This window comes from Pelobates fuscus, chromosome 6 (assembly GCF_036172605.1).
Source record: "Pelobates fuscus isolate aPelFus1 chromosome 6, aPelFus1.pri, whole genome shotgun sequence".
Taxonomy (NCBI): domain Eukaryota; kingdom Metazoa; phylum Chordata; class Amphibia; order Anura; family Pelobatidae; genus Pelobates; species Pelobates fuscus.
Window position 1 is genome coordinate 304,432,179 of NC_086322.1, and position 21,155 is coordinate 304,453,333.

The 21,155-nt window shown below is 44.0% G+C and overlaps 2 protein-coding genes across 5 annotated transcripts in view; one reads left to right on the top strand and one right to left on the bottom strand.

Annotated features, from left to right (window-relative positions):
* LOC134566218 (retinol dehydrogenase 10-like) overlaps nt 1-16,057 on the top strand; it is a 28,915-nt gene extending 12,858 nt beyond the window's left edge. Inside the window, exons 3-8 of the mRNA XM_063425926.1 lie at nt 3,991-4,089; nt 13,691-13,836; nt 14,032-14,163; nt 14,622-14,673; nt 15,463-15,579; nt 15,706-16,057. Of these exons, the coding sequence (XP_063281996.1) occupies nt 3,991-4,089; nt 13,691-13,836; nt 14,032-14,163; nt 14,622-14,673; nt 15,463-15,579; nt 15,706-15,756 (597 nt within the window). The 3' untranslated portion in view covers nt 15,757-16,057. The remainder of the gene's footprint in view (nt 1-3,990; nt 4,090-13,690; nt 13,837-14,031; nt 14,164-14,621; nt 14,674-15,462; nt 15,580-15,705) is intronic.
* Nucleotides 16,058-16,753: 696 nt separating this feature from the next.
* Nucleotides 16,754-21,155, bottom strand: part of STAU1 (staufen double-stranded RNA binding protein 1) — a 36,873-nt gene continuing 32,471 nt past the window's right edge. For all 4 annotated transcript variants that reach the window (XM_063459690.1, XM_063459688.1, XM_063459691.1 and 1 more), the window contains 3 exons: nt 20,144-20,266; nt 18,734-18,819; nt 16,754-17,985 (listed from right to left, as the gene is read on the bottom strand). In XM_063459690.1, the coding sequence (XP_063315760.1) occupies nt 17,898-17,985; nt 18,734-18,819; nt 20,144-20,266 (297 nt within the window). In that variant the 3' untranslated portion in view covers nt 16,754-17,897. The remainder of the gene's footprint in view (nt 17,986-18,733; nt 18,820-20,143; nt 20,267-21,155) is intronic.

The window sequence follows — 21,155 nt, forward strand, 5'->3', positions numbered from 1 at the left end:
GACAGAGTCGGCGCATCTCTCTCTCTGAAGTGCGTCTCCTGCAGGAACGCAACGGACACTCTCTCTGCCCAGAGCCTACGGAGGAGTTGCGCACGCTTCTCGGGTATGTTGAGCCCACGAACATTGTGCGACCACAGTGTAAGCTGCGCCGGTCGAAACTGTGCCATGCCCGGTGGGTACAGGGTCCTCACTCAGGGGTGGCCCGGCTTGGGGGAGAGGGGGGGGAAGAAGGGGGGTTGTCGGGGAAATGTGCACGTCTGGGGTTGGGTAGTCCGTGGGCGTAGTCAGAGCAACGTCGAACCTCGGTCAGTTGGGTTTGTTCTGGGGCCGTCTGTGGGTCGTCCCTCTGAACTCTGGCCGGTATTTACAAAGTAGGTCAGTTGCGTGGGGTGCGCGGAAGGCTCCCTGCAGGGTATGTCGTCCCTCTGTGTAGGTTGTGTAGTCCGCCGTCTCCGTCGGCTCCCTCCCCGCCGGTAGTGTCAGCTGCGGGGTAATGTTTGTCTGTCGAGTGGGCCCTCCCGTCTCGGGCCGTACGGGGAGCAGTCGCCCCCCCCCCGGTCTCAGTCCGCCTAAAGCGCGGAGTTCTGCGGCCCTCACCTCTGTGGGGTCTCCCGGCTCAACTGGTACAGTTCAAGTCAGTCTTGACGTCCGTCTAGGCCTACCGTCAGCTGATAGTGTGTCAGTTCTCTGTCCCACTCCCTCCCCCTCGGGCCCGTGCAGGGACACGGCCAGTTGAGGCCCTAACTCTCTCTGCTTCCCTCTATGTGGTGTGTTGTATGGGGGGCCCTTAACGTATATGGCCGAGGAGACTGATCGTTCGGCAGATAAACAACTCCTATAGTGAGCCGCAGAAACAATATATGTACATATGATAAACATTGCAAGGTAAAGTGATTGCCTGAGAAATAAACACCTCCTATCCTGTGCATTAGAGACAATTTATATACAGATTATGCATATTGCTAGATAAGACGGTAACATGAGAATTTACTATTCCTATTCTGCGCAACAAAAACAATATATGTACCGATTTTGGATATCGGTAAGTAAGGTGATAGCATGAGAAATATACAATTCCTATACCGTGTAACAGAAACAACGTACGGACAAAGTATGCATATTGCTAGGTAAAATTATATCAGGGGGAAATAAACCGCTCTTGTTCGGTGTAATGTTAGCAGATTGGGAACATGGTAGTCACCGTGCTAGGTAAGATGATGGCTTAACAGATGAACCGCACCGTTCAGGTGCCACATGAACACAACAGGCATACATTATACATAATCATTCCATAAGTCCCCCAGAGACGCAGTCACCCCGCTCCTCGTCCAGACAGGCCACCGTATGCTGTTGGTAGGCGACATGGCCTGGGTTTTGGGCCTTCGGGGCGGGGTGGGTGCGTGTCTTTCCCCCACCGACCTCCCTCCCCGTCTGCCACTCTCTCCTCCCGGACCCTATGTGGTCCCTATGGTGTCTATTCCTTATAAAACGACAGGTAGGATATTCAAACCTCTATGTGGGCCTGTGGACCTGTCGTCCACTCTCAGGGGATACCTAAGGTCTTGTGATCAACAGCACTTTATATACACGGGAAATTGTCCGGGAACCGTCTCATAAACAGCAGTCCTCAGGGGTATCCCAGCCCATCACCCCGTCCCCCGCCCAAACCTCTCTATCTTCCCGGGGGTGGAGATACGATCTGTGGTGGGTGATTCCAGGGATGTCTGGCTTGTGTTGCTAATACCCCCACTGTACCCCCTCCCAAATCATCTAGTGGAACCCACGGGCCTACGGGGTAGCAGTGGTTTGGTGTGGTGAGGGGGGTGGTACATACCCTGGCGGGATTGTCTCAGTGTCCCTCGGCCGCCATATGTCCTGCGGGTTCCTGGGGGAGTGTGGATCACCTGGGACCTTCTCAGTGATCATCCGTGGAGTGTCAGGAGTAGAAACAAAGATAAAAAAGGGGGGGGAGATAGAATACCGCTTGGGTGTTCAGCTTAGCGGGGTTTCTGCGCCTCCGGGGGGGGGTCTCGTTACTTTTACTCCTCAGGGGCCACTGGGCCTCCTCTGCGTTGGTTCGGCCTTGAAGTTGCCCCTTCACGTAGGATGTCAGCCGGAGCATTCGGGCCAGTGGGTCTGGCCGGAGGGAAGTTCAAGATCCAGTTTGCCACGTGTACGTCAGGCAGATCTAGGGCCCGTAGGAAGCGAGGGATCTCGTTCGGCCACCTCAAGGTATGCCAGCGGTTTCCCGCCCGGGCCTGAAGACTGAACGGGAATCCCCATTTGTATGGGATCCTCTTCTCCTGCAGAATAGAGGTGATTGGCTTCAGGGCTCGCCTGGCATCTAAGGTGAGAGTGGATAGGTCGTGGAACAGCGTTATCTGTGATTCTTGGTAGCGAAGTGATCGTTGGGTCCGAGCCGCTCTCATGATAGCCTCTTTCAGTTGGAATGACCGGAGGCAGCAAATTAGGTCTCTAGGCTGGCCGTCGGGGCGCGGAGCTCTAAGCGAGGCTTGCAACTGTTGCACCTCCAGGTTGTCTACTCTTTGTTCCAGAAGAGTGAGGTCCTGCCTGACCGCTGCAACTTCTTCCCGGATGGCGGTTCGGAGTTCGGCCACGAGTTCTGACTTGTCCCTGCGTGTCAGCATATTAGCTGCTATCTCGGCCAGGTCAGCGGAGAGCCTAGCCATGGCTTCTTCAGGGGGTCCACGGGTAGGGGATCCTCGTGGAGAGCCCGCGTAGCTACTCGAGCCCGGGGATGTGGGCGCCATTTTGCCGGTGCCGCATGGCACGGCCCGCGGAATCGGTGAGGACAGATACTCGTCCATCGGACCCGCGGGAGGTCCCGTGGAAGGATTTGCCGGACCGGGGGTGGCCCCACGTTTGGTTCTCCCCATCAATATAGGGGGATATAAGGCTTAGATACGGTGCTTCGGCGGATCGGGGCCTAGGAGCTCAGTGTGTCTGCGTCCTACTTCATGCTCAGCCGAGCCACGCCCCCGAGAGTACCATTTTATATATTTTATTTATTACTGTTTTATCCAGAGAGCACTATTGGTCATCTCTTTTTATTCTCTTTGAGTGTTGAACATACCTTTGAAGGAAGAAGCCTGCACTATATCCTATAAGCGGGGATTGTACCGCTGTACGCTTTTCATACTAGAGCTAGCTATAGCTCTAATACATGTGAGTGCAATACCATCTTCTTCTATCACTTGTTGCATTTTATTAGACATACCACACTATTTGGTTTTCTATTTGTTTTATCTTTTTCATATTATTGGATCCACCTGAGGAAGACAGCGAGGACATTGTTCCTGACCAAGCACTTTATAGACTATTTTCGATCTAAGGAAGATCTGTTCAGCTAAGACTTTTTATTTTGAATTACCTCCATATATCAGTTATATATTTTATTGGTCTATTTGGCGCAGCCCTTATCTTTGTTTTTATTCCTGTTGTACTCTAAGGGTTCTTGAGGGTCGCTGCCCCATTTTGTTATGAGGCGCTTACTCTCTCTCTTTATTTTATAGTATAATTAGTTCATGGTATATTATAATTTGTGCATGACACACGTTCTTGGTATAGTATAATTCGTGCATGGTATAGTATAATTTGTTCGTGGTATAGTATAATTCATTCATGGTATATTATAGTTTGTGCATGACAAACGTTCATGGTATAGTATATTTTGTGCATGATATAGTATAATTTGTTCTTGGTATAGTAAAATTCATGCATGGTATAGTATAATATGTGTATGGTATAGTATATTATGTGTATGGTATAGTATAATATGTGTATGGTATAGTATAATATGTGTATGGTATAGTATAATTTGTTCTTGGTATAGTAAAATTCATGCATGGTATAGTATAATATGTGTATGGTATAGTATAATATGTGTATGGTATAGTATAATACGTGTATGGTATAGTATAATTCGTGCATGATATAGTGCTATTCACTAAGACACTGATTTCCCTGCAGACTGTAAAGGCTTTCCTCCCTAGGATGATCACCGTGAACAAGGGGCACATTGTTACAGTAGCCAGTTACCTGGGTCTTGTGGCAGCAGCGAACATGGAGGTTAGTATAATTATATCATTATCGGAGTGTTATCGCCTGATTTCCTGAGAGTGAAGGGTTAGATGCTGTGGTTTTTAATCCATTGACAAATAGCCCCCTTCAATACCAGGTTTGTCAAGAAATTACTTAAAGCAGCTCTGTCACCTTCGGGGGTCCTTCTGTGTTTTACACACCCTAAGGTGTAGCTATGAGTTATTCTTACCTGATGTTGTCCCTGCGGGCACCGCCATCTTCCTACTTCAGCTCCTGGTGCTACAGTAAAAACCAAAAAAAAAGTTACCTGCACTCTCTCCTAAATCCCTATGTGTATTTAAACAAATGGAAGTCATTTAGTTACTCCAATGGCCACCGGAGGGAATACCCGCCTGCCAACATCAAGGCAGCTCCCCTACCCCTACACTGGCCCTACAGTAACCTTTCACCTTGCTTCCTTGAGCTTCTGGCAAAGATATCTCTAATAAGACAGAAAGGGGTATTTTTTATATACACCCCAATATAACTTATTAACCCTTAATAGTGAACACATGGGATGGGCGGCAGCATTGTAACAAAGCTGTGTGACACAAAAAGTGAATACAAATACAAAAAGATAAGTCCTGCGCTCACTCCCATTACTCCTGGGCGGCAGCAACGGTCACAGTACACATCAGCTCCAATACATACAGTAAAAACCAAAGTCCTGGTGCTACGTCCACCAGGAGCCCACATCGCTGCTGTAATTTCGCTCATGCGCAACAATGATGTCTGTGGAGAATCCTGCAGGAACAGCTATAGATATTATCTTGCAGTGAGCGCGATAATGCCTTATTCCCGAGTCGTCACTAGCAACTAGTACTACAGGAGGAGTCAGGAAGAGGGAAAAAAACCAAAAAAATTTGCAGTAATAACTTTGCCTTTATTAGTCCCGGAGTGGTGGGATACGTCCAGGCCAGTCCTACAGGATAGGTTAACTAACGTGCAAGTTCATGCATGTTAGACAGATTCTACGGTCACGTTGTCTTGGATTTTGTACTAAAGACGTTGCCTTAATGGCAGAATATACAGAGGGCATGTGTTGCTGATCATTTTATTTCTCAAAATAATGATAGGTACACCTTAGAGACCGTCTCAACTAGTCGTGGCGCACATAATGCACATCACGGACTTTCCAGATTCAGCAGAAGACGGCGCTGTTGCACAGGGAATAAAAGTTCACTTTTATCTGACCACGTATCATCTGATTGGTCAGCCTGGCCTGTGACTTCGTTGAGTGCAGATTTGGCATTCTGGTCTTACTTTGAGTTGACACCATTGTATACACTCTCTGTCCAAAAACTATTGTATGGAAACATTGTCAGGCAGGCCCGCTGCATCCAGCGGCCGAGCACCATTGTTTAGAGCAGTGGTAGTCAACCTTTTTCTAACTACCGCCCACTAATGCATCTTTTTGGTTGAAAAAATGTCCTTACCGCCCACCAGTTTTCGCGCAAGTGCAGAATATTTTTTTCGAAAGGAGGGTGTTTTAAAAAAAATAAATGTACGTACATTTATCTTATTTCCAATTAATGCATGTTTATAATGTTTTTAATTTTATAAAGTTTAATGAGAAAACAATAAAGTAAATTGAAATTACCTTTACTAGTGATTAATGAGATCCTTGAGGTTGATGCTGCAAGGCTAAATATTTGATATCTGGTTCGATTTTCTTAAGGAACAAACAAAGGTCTCCTCTTTCGGTGATATTCAGACGACTTCTCTGTTTGCGCATGATATGATTTCTCATCTGTGCGTCTGCTCCCCTCTTCTCCCTCCTCAATTCCCCTCCCCACCTTTTCCCCCCCTTTTTTAACCTTCCTTATAGCAATGCCCAGTAGGAAGGCTGAGCTAGGTATCCCACTATAACAGACTGGCACACATACATACATACAGACACACAAGACACACATACATACATACATACAGACAGACAGGCACACACACACACACAAGACATACATACAAAGACACACACACACACACAATACATACATACAAAGACACACACACACAATACATACAAAGACACACACACAATACATACAAAGACACACACACACAAGACATACATACAAAGACACACACACACAAGACATACATACAAAGACACACACAAGACATGCATACAAAGACACATATATACAGACATACACATACATAAGACACACATACAGACACAAACAAGACATACATACAAAGACAAGACACACATATATACAGACATACACACACACATACATAAGACACACACAAGCCATACATACAAAGACAAGACACACATATATACAGACATATACACACACAAGACACACATACAGACACACGACATACATACAAAGACAAGACACACATATATACAGATATACACACACAAAAGACACATACATAAGACACACACAAGACATACATACAAAGACAAGACACACATATATACAGACATATACACACACAAGACACACATATATACAGACATATACACACACAAGACACACATACAGACACACACGACATACATACAAAGACAAGACACACATATATACAGATATACACACACACAAAACACATACATAAGACACACATACAGACACACACAAGACATACATACAAAGACACATACACAAACAAACACACATTATATTTAAGTCACCCTCCTGTTTCCTACCTTTAAAGTGCAGGAGGGTGACTTTCCCTGGGGTCCAGTGGTGGCTCAGGTGGATGGGAGTCAGAGTTCCCACTCTGACTCCCTCCTCCTCCTTCCTCCCGCGCGGCTCTCAGTATGCTGGGAGGAGTGACCGGGGAATCACTTTCTCCCAGCAGAGATGATGTCATCACAGGGGGCCCGGTCGCGCTGTTAAAGCGCCCAGCGCTGACCAGGCCCCCTCACAATCCACATCCATCGGGTGGCCCTGACAGCATGGGCCACCCGATGGACCCCTCCATATGCGGCCCCGGCGGTTTGCCGCCGGAGCCGTAAGTGGTGATGGCGGTACCCAGTCACAGGGGTACCGCCGACTCGCGCCCGTCCGCCTGCCCAATCAATCAATCACCCAATCTGTAAAAAAAATTTGAAAATCCCTACCGCCCACCTGGAATCCTGAAACGCCCACTAGTGGGCGGTAGGGACCAGGTTGACGACCCATGGTTTAGAGAATGTTTCTGTTTGTTTTGTTGACTGACCCAGTTCGATCAAAATACAAGAAAACGTGTCCTTTATGTCACGATGCTGAACAATGAATATCACTGGCAGGTTTTACAATTTGTATTTGATAACATATTCCGAGACCAAAAAATAAAAAACCACAAACATAACTTAGGTAGTGATGTAGCGAACATAAAAATTTAGGTTCAAGAATGGCGAGCGCGAACTTCCGCAAATGTTCGCGAACCGGCGAACTGGGCGAACCGCCATTGACTTCATAATTTAAAACCCACAGGGACTCTTTCTGGCCACAATAGTGATGGAAAAGTTGTTTCAAGGGGACTAACACCTGGACAGTGGCATGCCGGAGGGGGATCCATGGCAAAACTCCCATGGAAAATTACACAGTTGATGCAGAGTCTGGTTTTAATCCATAAAGGGCATAAATCACCTAACATCCCTAAATCACAATGGATATGGATTGACACCTGACATATGACATATTGACACCTTGACATATGGATTGACACCTGTCCTCAGAGACCCTGATACACACTGACACAGAGCAGAATAGGGACTGTTCCCATTACATAGGGTCACTTGGCAGATATGGATTGACACCTATCCTAAGGATCCCTGACACACACTGACACAGAGCAGAATAGGGACTGTTCCCCCTACATAGGGTCACTTGGCAGATATGGATTGACACCTATCCTAAGGATCCCTGGTACACACTGACACAGAGCAGAATATGGACTGTTCCTCCTACATAGGGTCACTTGGCAGATATGGATTGACACCTATCCTAAGGATCCCTGATACACACTGACACAGAGCAGAATAGGGACTGTTCCCCCTACATAGGGTCACTTGGCAGATATGGATTGACACCTATCCTAAGGATCCCTGATACACACTGACACAGAGCAGAATAGGGACTGTTCCCCCTACATACGGTCACTTGGCAGATATGGATTGACACCTGTCCTCAGGGACCCTGATACACACTGGGGGGGGGACCTACTGACCTTCTCCCGCCCCCACCCCTGCGCGGTGGGTGGGGGTCATAAAAATAATGAGGGGGGGACCTACTGTCCTCCCCCCGGCCCCCACCCCTGCGCGGTGGGTGGGGGCCATAAATCACAATGGGGGGAGGACCTACTGTCCTCCCCCCGCCCCCACACCTGCGCGGTGGGTGGGGGCCATAAATCACAATGGGGGGAGGACCTACTGTCCTCCCCTCATCCCCACCCCTGCGCGGTGGGTGGGGGCCATAAAAATAATGAGGGGGGGACCTACTGTCCTCCCCCCCGGCCCCCACCCCTCGGCGGTGGGTGGGGGCCATAAATCACAATGGGGGGAGGACCTACTGTCCTCCACCCGCCCCCACCCCTGCGTGGTGGGTGGGGGCCATAAAAATAATGAGGGGGGGTCCTACTGTCCTCCCCCCGGCCCCCACCCCTGCGCGGTGGGTGGGGGCCATAAATCACAATGGGGGGAGGACCTACTGTCCTCCCCCCTGGCCCCCACCCCTGAGCGGTGGGTGGGGGCCCTAAAAAAACAATAAGGGGGGGACCTACTGTCCCCAACCAGCCCCCACCCCTGAGCGGTGGGTGGGGGCCCTAAATAAAAATCCCCCCCCCCCAATCAAAGGTGACTAGGGGTTCCCAAGCCCCTAGTCACCCACCCCCCCACCCCAAAAAAGATACCCCCTACCTACCCCCCTCACCCTAAAAAATAGTGAAGGGAGAATAAAATAACTAACCTGTAAAGAAAAATTCAACTTACCATTTTACCAAAAAAGGCCAAATAAAAAGCCATAAGAACCGACGCAATTTAAAAAATAAAAAAAGAAAAAATTATAATCCATCTTCACCCATGGAGGGCTCCGCGCAGACTGAGCTCTGCAGGGCGGAGAAGGCTTATAAAGCCTTGCCACGCCCTGCAATTAGGCTAAGAACACTCTGATTGGCTGGTTTAAGCCAATCAGAGTGCTCTTTGTCATTTTACATTGAAGCGAAGGCGGACCCAAGCCAGCACAAAAGACATTGGAGCTGGACCCAGGTAAGTGACAGACGGTGTTTTAACCCCTGCTGCACCACGAGGGGGGATGAACTTGACGGAGGGGGAAGCTATAGTGCCAGGATAACAAGTTTGTTTTCCTGGCACTATAGTTTCCCTTTAATATCTACTCAGTGCGCCTATTTCCCTAAATGTCTCTTTAGTGTAATTCAGAGTTTAGTGAATAAACCTCTGAGGGAATGTAGTTGCATTCATAAGGGGGCGTCAAAATGTATTCTTGCCTAGGGCGGCAAGAATTCTTGCACCGGCCCTGCTTGGAATCTAACCAATCACAGTGCTCTGTGTCATTTTACACAGCGTGGGAAAGTTCTTTGGAATTTTCCCACGCTGTGTAAAATGACAAAGAGCACTCTGATTGGCTTAAACCAGCCAATCAGAGTGTTCTTAGCCTAATTGCAGGGCGTGGCAAGGCTTTATAAGCCTTCCCCGCCCTGCAGAGCTCAGTCTGCGCGGAGCCCTCCATGGGTGAAGATGGATTATTTTTTTTGCGCTCGTTTTTTTAAAAAAATTTTTTTTTTTTTAAATTGCGTCGGTTCTTATGGCTTTTTATTTGCCCTTTTTTGGGGGCTGAAAAAAGAAGATTTTAGAAAAAAAGACGTCAAATGGTAAGTTGAATTTTTCTTTACAGGTTAGTTATTTTATTCCCCTCTCACGATTTTTTAGGGTGAGGGGGGTAGGTAGGGGGTAACTTCTTTTGGGGTGGGTGACTAGGGGCTAGTCACTAGTCACCTTTGATTAGGGGGGGGGGTTATTTAGGGCCCCCACCCACCACTCAGGGGTGGGGGCTAGGGGGGGACAGTAGGTCCTCCCCCCATTGTGATTTATGGCCCCCAACCACCGCGCAGGGGTGGGAGGACAGTAGGTCCCCCCCTCATTTTTTTTATGACCCCACCCACCGCGCAGGGGTGGGGGCGGGGGGAGGACAGTAGGTCCTCCCCCCATTGTGATTTATGGCCCCCACCCACCGCGCACGGGTGGGAGGACAGTAGGTCCCCCCCTCATTTTTTTTATGACCCCCCACCCACCGCGCAGGGGTGGGGGCGGGGGGAGGACAGTAGGTCCCCCCCTCATTATTTTTATGGCCCCCACCCACCGCGCAGGGGTGGGGGCGGGGGAAGGACAGTAGGTCCCCCCCATTGTGATTTATGGCCCCAACCCACCGCGCAGGGGTGGGGGCGGGGGGAAGGACAGTAGGTGTCGTCCCCCCAGTGTGTATCAGGGTCCCTGAGGACAGGTGTCAATCCATATCTGCCAAGTGACCCTATGTAGGGGGAACAGTCCCTATTCTGCTCTGTGTCAGTGTGTATCAGGGATCCTTAGGATAGGTGTCAATCCATATCTGCCAAGTGACCCTATGTAGGGGGAACAGTCCCTATTCTGCTCTGTGTCGGTGTCTGGGGGGAGTATCTGCAGTAATACAGAGTGTCTGGAGGGAGTATCTGCAGTAACACAGGGTGTCTGGAGGGAGTATCTGCAGTAACACAGGGTGTCTGGAGGGAGTATCTGCAGTAACACAGTGTCTGGGGGGAGTATCTGCAGTAACACAGAGTGTCTGGGGGGAGTATCTGCAGTAACACAGGGTGTCTGGAGGGAGTATCTTCAGTAACACGGAGTGTCGGGGGGAGTATCTGCAGTTACACAGGGTGTCTGGAGGGAGCATCTGCAGTTACACAGAGTGTCTGGAGGGAGTATCTGCAGTAACACAGAGTGTCTGGAGGGAGTATCTGCAGTAACACAGAGTGTCTGGAGGGAGTATCTGCAGTAACACAGAGTGTCTGGAGGGAGTATCTGCAGTAACACAGAGTGTCTGGAGGGAGTATCTGCAGTAACACAGGGTGTCTGGAGGGAGTATCTGCAGTAAAACAGGGTGTCTGGATGGAGTATCTGCTAACACAGAGTGTCTGGGGGTAGTATCTGCAGTAATACAGAGTGTCTGGGGGGAGTATCTGCTTGTAACATTTATATGCACAAAAAAATAATAAAAATAAATAATAAATTGAAAAAAATTAAAAAAATAGTTGCAGCTTCCGAATGAATCTAAAATGGATGCTGTCCAGTAGGTGGGAGGGTCTGCTAGGGAGGGTGTGCTGCTGATTGGCTGGAATGTGTCTGCTGACTGTGAGGTACAGGGTCAAAGTTTACTCAATGATAAAGAATAGGGGGCAGACCGAACATCGCTATGTTCGCCAGGAACTATTCGCCAGCGAACCGTTCGGGACATCACTAAACTTAGGTCACAAATAAAATACTGGAAATAATATATATTATCACTTTTTAAATATTGTATATTTTGGTTTCATATCTGCAATTCTGTTGCCATTTCACCAGAAACCACAATTTATTAAAGGGAAACTCCAGTGCCAGGAAAACGATCCGTTTTCCTGGCACTGGAGGGTCCCTCTCCCTCCCACCCACCAATCCCCAGTTACTGAAGGGGTGAATTTCATTGCTTTCCTATGGGGATTTGAGCGACGCTGGAGGTCCTCACACAGCGTGAGGACGTCCAGCGACGCTCTAGCACAGGTTTCCTGTGCTATGGACCAGGCAGAGACCTCTAGTGGCTGTCCAGTAGACAGCCACTAGAGGTGGAGCTAACCCTGCAAGGTAATTATTGCAGTTTATAGAAAACTGCAATAATTACACTTACAGGGTTAGGAGTAGTGGGAGTTGGCACCCAGACCACTCCAATGAGCAGAAGTGGTCTGGTTGCCTACAGTGTCCCTTTAAATAAACCCAAGGTCTTACAAACAGCAGTTAACTTGCACTTATTTTTTCCAAAGAGATTTGACAAAGTGCAGTGATCTGAAAAGTAAAGCATAGTTTTATAAGTGGATAAATTGTCATGGATACTAATGGATTTAACAGAACACTGATAAATCTCTCCAGTATTTGGCTGCCTCTAATAGGTTGGGTGGATTGGTTATAAAATCCTTAGCACATTGCACTCTATACACCTGTCTTTCGCCCAAAGTGTGCCAAACGAGTAATTAGGATTGTATATCGTTATCATCATGCACACTAATTTTGTATTCCTTAAGGAAAAGAAAAACATGCAAAGTAACTTTTAATAATAAAGTGAATTAGCTAATATGGCTTAACAAGCAACATAAGCTAAAAAGATGGGATAGCACATGTAATAGCACTGTACAAAATAGAGGATACAACCTTCATAACAGGACGTGATCTTGAACAGATCTAAAGGATATAATAATATATGGTGAAGTATGTATGGAAAGAAGGCTAATATCCAGGAGGTAGAGAACTTACAATAAGTATTGATGGTCTGCGCTTATCTCCCTTTAAGGGTATCTGTTCGTAGGAACGGAAACTCTCTTCAAATATGAAATGCTCAAATGGATAAAAAGAGAAATACACATAGAATAGTACTGTTTACAATGTTATTAATTTATTGCACTGATTGCACTTACATTCAGGTCGCAATCAGCAAGCATATCTCCACTAACAAGTGGACCAAGATGACAGGATGGATCTATGCTGATGATGGAACACTGGCTGATCGCACCATATAAAGTGCTAAAGATATATATAAATAAAAAATACAAATACAATAATAAAACAAAATAGTAAATAAAGGTCCTTATAAATACTAAATCCAATGCGTTTCGTCAATATAGACTTCTTCAGGGATATTCATATCCCTGAAGAGGTCTATATTGACGAAACGCATTGGATTGAGTATTTATAAGGACCTTTATTCATATCCCTGAAGAAGTCTATATTGACGAAACGCATTGAATTGAGTATTTATGAGGACCTTTATTTACTATTTTGTTTTATTATTGTATTTGTATTTTTTATTTATATATATCTTTAGCACTTTATATGGTGCGATCAGCCAGTGTTCCATCTTCAGCATAGATTCATCCTGTCATCTTGGTCCACTTGTTAGTGGAGATATGCTTGCTGATTGCGACCTGAACGTAAGTGCAATCAGTGCAATAAATGTACAACATTTTAAACAGTACTATTCTATGTACTATTCTAAAGGGCAGTTACTATTTGATACACACAATCTGTTCCTTGCCCAGGCTGTACTAACCTGGGTAAAACCAACCATCACTAGCAACGACCTCAGTCAAGGATCACTAAGCCAATTCTCCATTCAGACCAACTCACGTAGTATGCCCATCAGAACAAGGGAATGCCCAAATCCTGAATGTTGGCATGCATTTGCCAGATCTTTATCACCAACTCAAGTCTCCCTCAGTGAATGGAAGTAGTGCTATTTAACCCCTTAAGGACCAAACGTCTGGAATAAAAGGGAATCATGACATGTCACGTGTCCTTAAGGGGTTAAACAGACAAGGTATGTCTTCTAAGACTTTTTTTGTCCTTTTAAAGGGGTACTGTGCTAGCCAATTTGCCTCTGTCGGGTTTCATGAAGCTCTCAGCCATATGTTGAAGTCCAGAAGCATAGACAATATAAAGACAACTCTTGTATGCCCGTATAAAAGCAACTCCGCATCATTTACTGGGATCAGAATTCGGTAAGTGTACCAATTTTTACTTATTTTATAATGGGGGATTGGAGATGTCAAGAATGGTTCCAGTTAAAGCCAGTTAAAAAAAAAAATGTATTTCTCCCAGACGTCTTTGTTTTCCAAAACATGTAACGCAAAGTGATATTACTTTGTACGCTGTAAATCTAACACTTTGTACACAGTATGCTCATTTCTTACTAGACAAGATATCGAACTCCTAGTTTCATCAATGTGCACAGAACATGGTGTGAATAAAGTGGTTACCGGCGTCGTGACTGATCAGCACACAGTATTCATGCCCAGACTGCTTTACATCGTGGCCATCCTCAAGCAGTTAAGTATATATTTCTTTAAGTTTAATGATACAATAGTTTGTGCAGATCTCTGCAGAATACACAGTTGATGCCTTCATACCATTGCAGGAGACCAAACACATTCTGGACACTAGGACAGGGCTACCTTGGGTACTCCATATGCTCTGCTGCTTTGCCAGCAGTATATATGTTAGAGCATTATGGAGTGTCATAGGTCGCCTGCTCCAGCACTAGAGGTGCATTCGGTACACACCAACTGCAGGAGTTAGAATATACATTGCAACATTCAGGATAAAAAAAAGCCCAGCTGTGATAATGTGTGATTGCAATTCGATTCACTACAAATCAATGTATAATGAGTAGATGTAAGTGATCGAGGTAGGTTCAGCTGGAAACGCAGGCGCCAGCACTGTACGGTCATCTACATTACAGCATTTAAGGAAACTTAAAGGGATTTTTTTTTTTTTCTTTTTTCAGTGTTGTGCCGTGGGAAGTCCAGCTACTGTTTCACAAGTTTCTGGTTACAAACGTATGTATTTGTTCATGGGGAAAAAAACCCAAAGCAAATCATATTAGTGAATTAAAAAAACTACGGGATAAATACAAAAAAAACTGTTCTTTCATAGGTCTAATGATAAAACAAAAAAGCCTACAGATTTAGAGGTTTTCTTATAATAAACACAATTCCAGCCAGTTTTATTTTCTAATTCTGGATTTGTCAGGTTTAGTAATACATTAGTGATCAGCTCATATTTACACTGCCACCATGTACAAGTCTTTGGTAATACGGGTGACATTCCCCCTCTACCTACATTTCTGTGTAATTACTTCCATGAAGTGAAATAAGAATTCTACTTTCATTTTCACATTTAGATTTGCAAAACAATTTTAGATTTTCACCACTAAGAAAGGCTTGGATTGTGTATGTTAAGAGTGAGCAGATTCTATAACGGGGCAAAGGAACTTAAATGGGCATTGGAAGCATCAGAACAGCCCACAGTAGTGATAATAGTACCAGAAGTCCCCTTGCATCATGTCACATTGTGATACTTACCTGGGCCCCCCAGTCTTCGAGTTGTTCTTATTGTACGTTAGCAGCGCTGTGATGCTCTCAGCCAGTGGATGCTTGGTCAAATTGTGCAAGCGTGTTAAAGAGGAGTGGGAGCTTGAGAGGCCTGTGACTGGCAAACCTTTATATACCTCTCAGTTAGATGATAAAGCACAGAGAGAAAGCAGAGATTAGAATTGGTGTGCTATATTCTAGTCAACCTCTGTGGTCACAACAAAATTGAAAGGGAAATATATTGTCAGACTTTAGGTGTTTGCTGTTCCAGCAACCTGTACCATCCCACGTCGGGATCTGGCTTTGGTAAAGGAGGACAATAAGGTGTTCAGCTATGGTTTACCCTCAATCCTTCATATGTGTTCAGAGAGTCTGTTTTATTACTTTCAATTACAAGTAAAGGAGAAACGGATATTCCTTATTGGTTGGTGGAATACGTGACCTTGCCGTTAATTTAAAACCATCAACCTCTCAGAACCGTTTTGTTTGCAGAGTGACAGAACTTCGGATAAGATGGAAGCCGGATCAAGGATGCGTCCCTCCAACTGAAACCAACAAATGCCTCTCAAGACTCAAATTCAGTGTACCAGACCCAAGAAACAATTAACCTTGATAACGTCATCTCAGGCAGGTCTCTGAAGCAACCTCACCAAAGCAAGACCACACAGAGACACACCGTTTTATCTTAATACACAGATTTCTTGTGTATAAAACATAAATAAAAAAATGTAGCAGTATTTTAACACTGCAGAGATGACACTCAAATCTATCAAGATCCTTTCAAATAACAGCTAATTCAGGACATTTCATTAAATTAATTCACCCTATATATTAAAGTGTTTTGAAAGTAGTCTGAAGTGTCCCCTTTCATTATATGTTCAGACGGTTATTTGGAATGTAAGCAGTTAGTATACGTACACGTCACTTGCCAATGAATCCAGTTACAGGGCCCACACCGCGCATGTACAGCTCCTTTTCTCTGTCTCCCCAGGAAGAAGAGAGATAAGTCCAAGTTGTGCGTATGTGGTGTGTGCCCGCCGTATTACTTTACAGCCAGAACTGATATAAGCATCCCATTATGGTGCATAGAGTGCCTTTTAAGGAATCCTGTACGTCTTAAAACAGTGCCACTAACATATCAGAGAGGCAGTAACCAGTACATACATTTATTCATATAAATGTATTATGACATTAAAGTGATTTGTACCCAGTACATGTTACAAGCATATAGCATATACGGCAAATCCCAAAATCTAAGTTTAATCCTAATACATTGTAACTATGGTTAATTATGGTCTAAAAGCAACATGTATGTAAAGCCCCTTTAAGATTTGTGTAGAAACTAACCAGATTTTAAGCTCTCCTTTCATTCATCCAGTTCACTATAGCCAGATGTGACATTCAGACACCAACACAGCACTTTGCTGAAGCAGAACAATGCACCAACAGTGTAGAGATACATTACCTGCCAAGCCCTGGCGGTTTTATTTACCAAACTCTACACTTTTTTTGTACATCTGAAAAACAGACGCAGGCTCTCAAGGAGTAGTTTGATTTATATATTTTTTTTTTTAATGTATTTTTTTTCCTTTTACGTTATTGTGACAAACACTACGTTTGACTTACATTCCATGGGGAGAAAAAATTCCAGCGTAAACAATGAACTGAAGCAGTACTTAACTTGCAAAGCGATCGTGCTTGAACGGACCATATGCGAATATTTACTGCGCGCATTTCTACGCACAATAACACAACATCTATAGCAATACAGTTTATATATAAACAGAGGCATTTTTTTCAGCCCTACATGGATATGTAATTAAACATCTTAAAAGCACTCAAGGAAAATCAAATCTGCAGTTGATAAATACTTTTGAGATCATACCCCAAATTGCAGTGATATAGCTTGTGTGCCTCACAAATGTTACATTTCAATGCACACACAAAATATATATATATATAAAAAAAATCAAAAAATAAAATAAAATAAAAAACAAATTATTTAATACTGTCTACAATTACTAAAGGGGAAAAAAAAAAAAGTAATTTTAATATTTTATTGGATATTTAATCCTCTATTTGTCAGACAGAATTTTATTATATATATTTTTTTAATGGAGGGCACACATTACATAAGTGAACTAACATTATTCACGAATTGTCAAAAAAAAAAAAGTAAAGTAAAAATAAATAAAAATTACATACGTATTGTATATATGACTACATCAGGATATGATCTTTCAAAGAATGAAATGTATCAAAAGTTTCTAAATTGAACAATGTGGGTACAATTAAGAAACTCAAAAACTAAAATTATCAAGTATACACAAGTAAAAAATAATTTCATAATTTAACCACTGCTATAATTGATTATGGATGACAAGTCTGCAGCTCTTCTAACTCTTGCAAGACTAACTGCGACGCTCCAACTATATTACAATCTTAGATTGGCTAAAAATTATGGGAGCTATAGGGCCACAATTGGACACCCGTGCCCTACCTGTAGGACAAGAACATCCTTCAGTGAGTGAAATGAGTGGTGGGGGGTGTTGTCAAACAAGAGTTAGGGAGCCAGGGGTCACCCATGACTTGTGCTCAGTGGTAGCATTCGGCAATAAAACGGTCAGACTACGAAGGAGAGTTTGATTTTCTATGGTGCTTTCAGGCTGTTGGAGATCTTCGTTTGGGTTTCAGGCAGTACTGTCCAGTGTTTGTCCCAACATGTTTGAGTTAGCCGTTTTGAGGAGAGTGTCACTTTCAATTTCTGCCTTCACACATCTGCAGGAGAGATCCTCACGTTAAACCGAGGCAGATATTTACTTACATTTCAAATCATTTAGATGCAAGGTGTGCCATATTATTAAAATATCTTGCCTAGAGTTTGTTTTGATCTTTATTTCCCCCTTTAATTCCTCTATTAATTCTTTCACTACCAAACACTTTATTTAAAAAAAAATGTTTAAACAACATTTATTCAAAACACCGGATGTAGGCAAATTATTTTTCTATTGTAAAACAGAATATGCTGGCACTATATAAATATCAAATACTATCTATATACAAAAAGCAAAGAAATTATTTGAGGCCCTTTTCAAAATGCAGTTAGTATGCGCCCTGGCGGTGTATGGATTCTGAACACGAACAAACACACACACACGAACACACTTTTCAGAATTCCCATGGTAGAACTATACCAGAGGAAGGGCAGGTTCCCTCTCTGCTCAACACATGAGATTATTAGAGACACTTTCCTACATATAGTTTCTTCCTCTTAACTGTGGAAATGTGTTTACCTTCAGGTCACTGCAATGGTGTAGTTCCAGTGCTAAACACAGTAAGGGTATTAACCAGCTGAGCTATCACATGGGCTGTTCTGGGTTTCTTTCAATGTGAGTGCCCCCTAGCGAGTGAAAGATGTAAGGCACCCTGTATGACATGTTACCGTGGTCTTCATTCACACAAAGCAGACACAGCTTTCAAATTCCCATCTTTCTATTGCACAGTGTAAAAAAGGAGAGGAACTCACACAGACATTGGTCCATTTCCTGTCCTTGGCATATCTGTAGATTGTTGGTCCAACTCAGACAGCAACTTCAAGATGTTCAACGCAGCCTTCATAAACATAATAAACATTATTATACAGCTACTCATTTTACCTTACATAAAATATTCTCTGTATGTATCATTTTTAATGCATACATTTTAGTAAACAGCTCTTTTTATTGCATTTAAGGACATTCTCTGTGCACTGGAAGCAGCCATCTTTAAGCCCTCTTTGGCCAGAAGTGTCAATTATCTGACCGATGACTAAGTCCAGTTTGACCAGACTAAACCGGCACAGGATGCTTTAATTAAATACATCTTGGTTTTGAACGGTCTGTTATCTGACCCAAGATTGCGGTCCCTTGCATTTACAGAGCAATAATGCCACTTGTCATCACATATCTAGTGGTGTAAAGCCAGGCAACTTTCTTTCATCCTTACAAAAAAACAAAAGGACTGCGCAATTGCCGGTCGGGTTGACCAAGAACAGACAATTCCACAGCAAAAGCCGCGAGCTCGGAGGTGACATCTGTAAAATGTGCAGCAGCCAGCGAGAGAGATCTTGGGTAGGATAAAAAAAACGATTGTGACTGAAGATCGGTCAAAATGGCAGCACATGACAGATTTCTCCAAAGGCCACGTGTTAGATGAAAAATTACAGCCCATAAATCATCTTTAACTGAGCACTGATGGGATTTTAAACACTTTCTGGGCAAACTGCACAAATAATGAATAAAGAATACATACATATACATGCAGACACAAACACATTTTTAATATACCAACAGATCCTTGTTTACACAAAATCCGTCATAATAAAATGTATTACCATGTGTTTCGGGGATATTCTCCTACAAACGCCAATTTAATGATCTACATGAGAACATTTAACTGCGTGCGTCATAACCTGGAGACGCTGCACATTTATCTAAAGGTAATTCTGCCGGTTTTGTGGGACTCTCGTTTCTATAAAAGGTCAGATCATTCAATCGAAATAACAGCCATAGGCATTCCTTATTAAATCATCCTGGATGGCAGCGGGGTACTATGAAAGCAAGCCAAACCATAAAACATGACGAATACCGAATGCTAACTGGGAGTTACAGTCAAACCATTAAGTCAGATGTGACAAAAAATGCAGAACTTTAAGCCAGTCAAGTCCATCCCATCTTAACTGGGCTTTGTTCATACTATAAAGAACATTTATCTACATCTGCCTCGATTTGTCTCCCAGAAGATAATTGGTTTCACTTGAATTTCTTTGAAATTCTATCTTGTACAGAAGATACATAAAACCACAGCAGCAGAATGGCTTCAGAGATTGTGGCCAGTGTCAGCACCTTAGACATAATGATCAAAGCGTTATTATATGACACAATCAGGGGAACGTTACCATATCATGACAGCATTCCACGTCTTTCCCAATCCCGTGACTGATTAGTGGAGGTTGAGAGGAACAGTTTATTAGTGACACAAACTCGTTTTTATTGTTCTTGGGGAAATCTTTATACTCGACCTAGGAATAAAGCACACAATTAGGAGGAATCGACACGCAGAGAAACAGAGGAAATCTACCATCAGCAAAACCATATCCTTACAAGGAAAAGTGATGTGTTTCCACACAGCTATCCTCAGCATCCCAGAATTAGAGCTCCCAGGATGCTTAGCAAGCCTATCCTATGTGAGCACAAGATTTTACTTGAAATAATTACACAGGGCTCCAAATGTGAAGTTCTAAGCCTCTAGCCCCATGTGAAGATTCCACTAGTAGTTACAGCATTGAAAGTGTGATACTGAGCCTTTTGTAATTATCACTAGCAGTCTACCTCACCGGTGCGACTGTCATTAACAGCAATCTCCAATAATTATGTACATTAAGTCACATGGGAGATTTTATAGTAGTACACACTAGTAGTGACAGAGCTAACTGCTGGGTAACAGTAAACACAGAAAACCAGTACATTTCATGTATAACTCAATCTCATTGTGAAGGCCACTTACCGGACCGTAAGTTGGCAAAACATCTCTCCCAGTGTTTACCCACAGTATATCTATATGTTGGATCAGAGATGAAGTCTGTAACCTACATTGTTGGGTAAGAGGGCTCAAGGCAGATTTTTCCAAACCTACAAAGTGCCCCAATTGGGCTGACTGCCTGGTTGGGGAAGGAGACGCTGCAGGAGGAGGGGGAACGATTAAAGGGACACTATAGTCACCAGAACCACTACAGCTTAATGTACAGTATACAGCTTGATGTACTGGTTCTGGTGTCTATATCCTGTCCCTGCAGACTTTTCAATGTAAACATTGCCTTTTTATATTGCTGGCTTAGGAACACCTCTAGATGCAGTCACTCAGATAGCCACTAGATATGCTTCCCTTCTCAGTGCTGCACAGTTCATGGA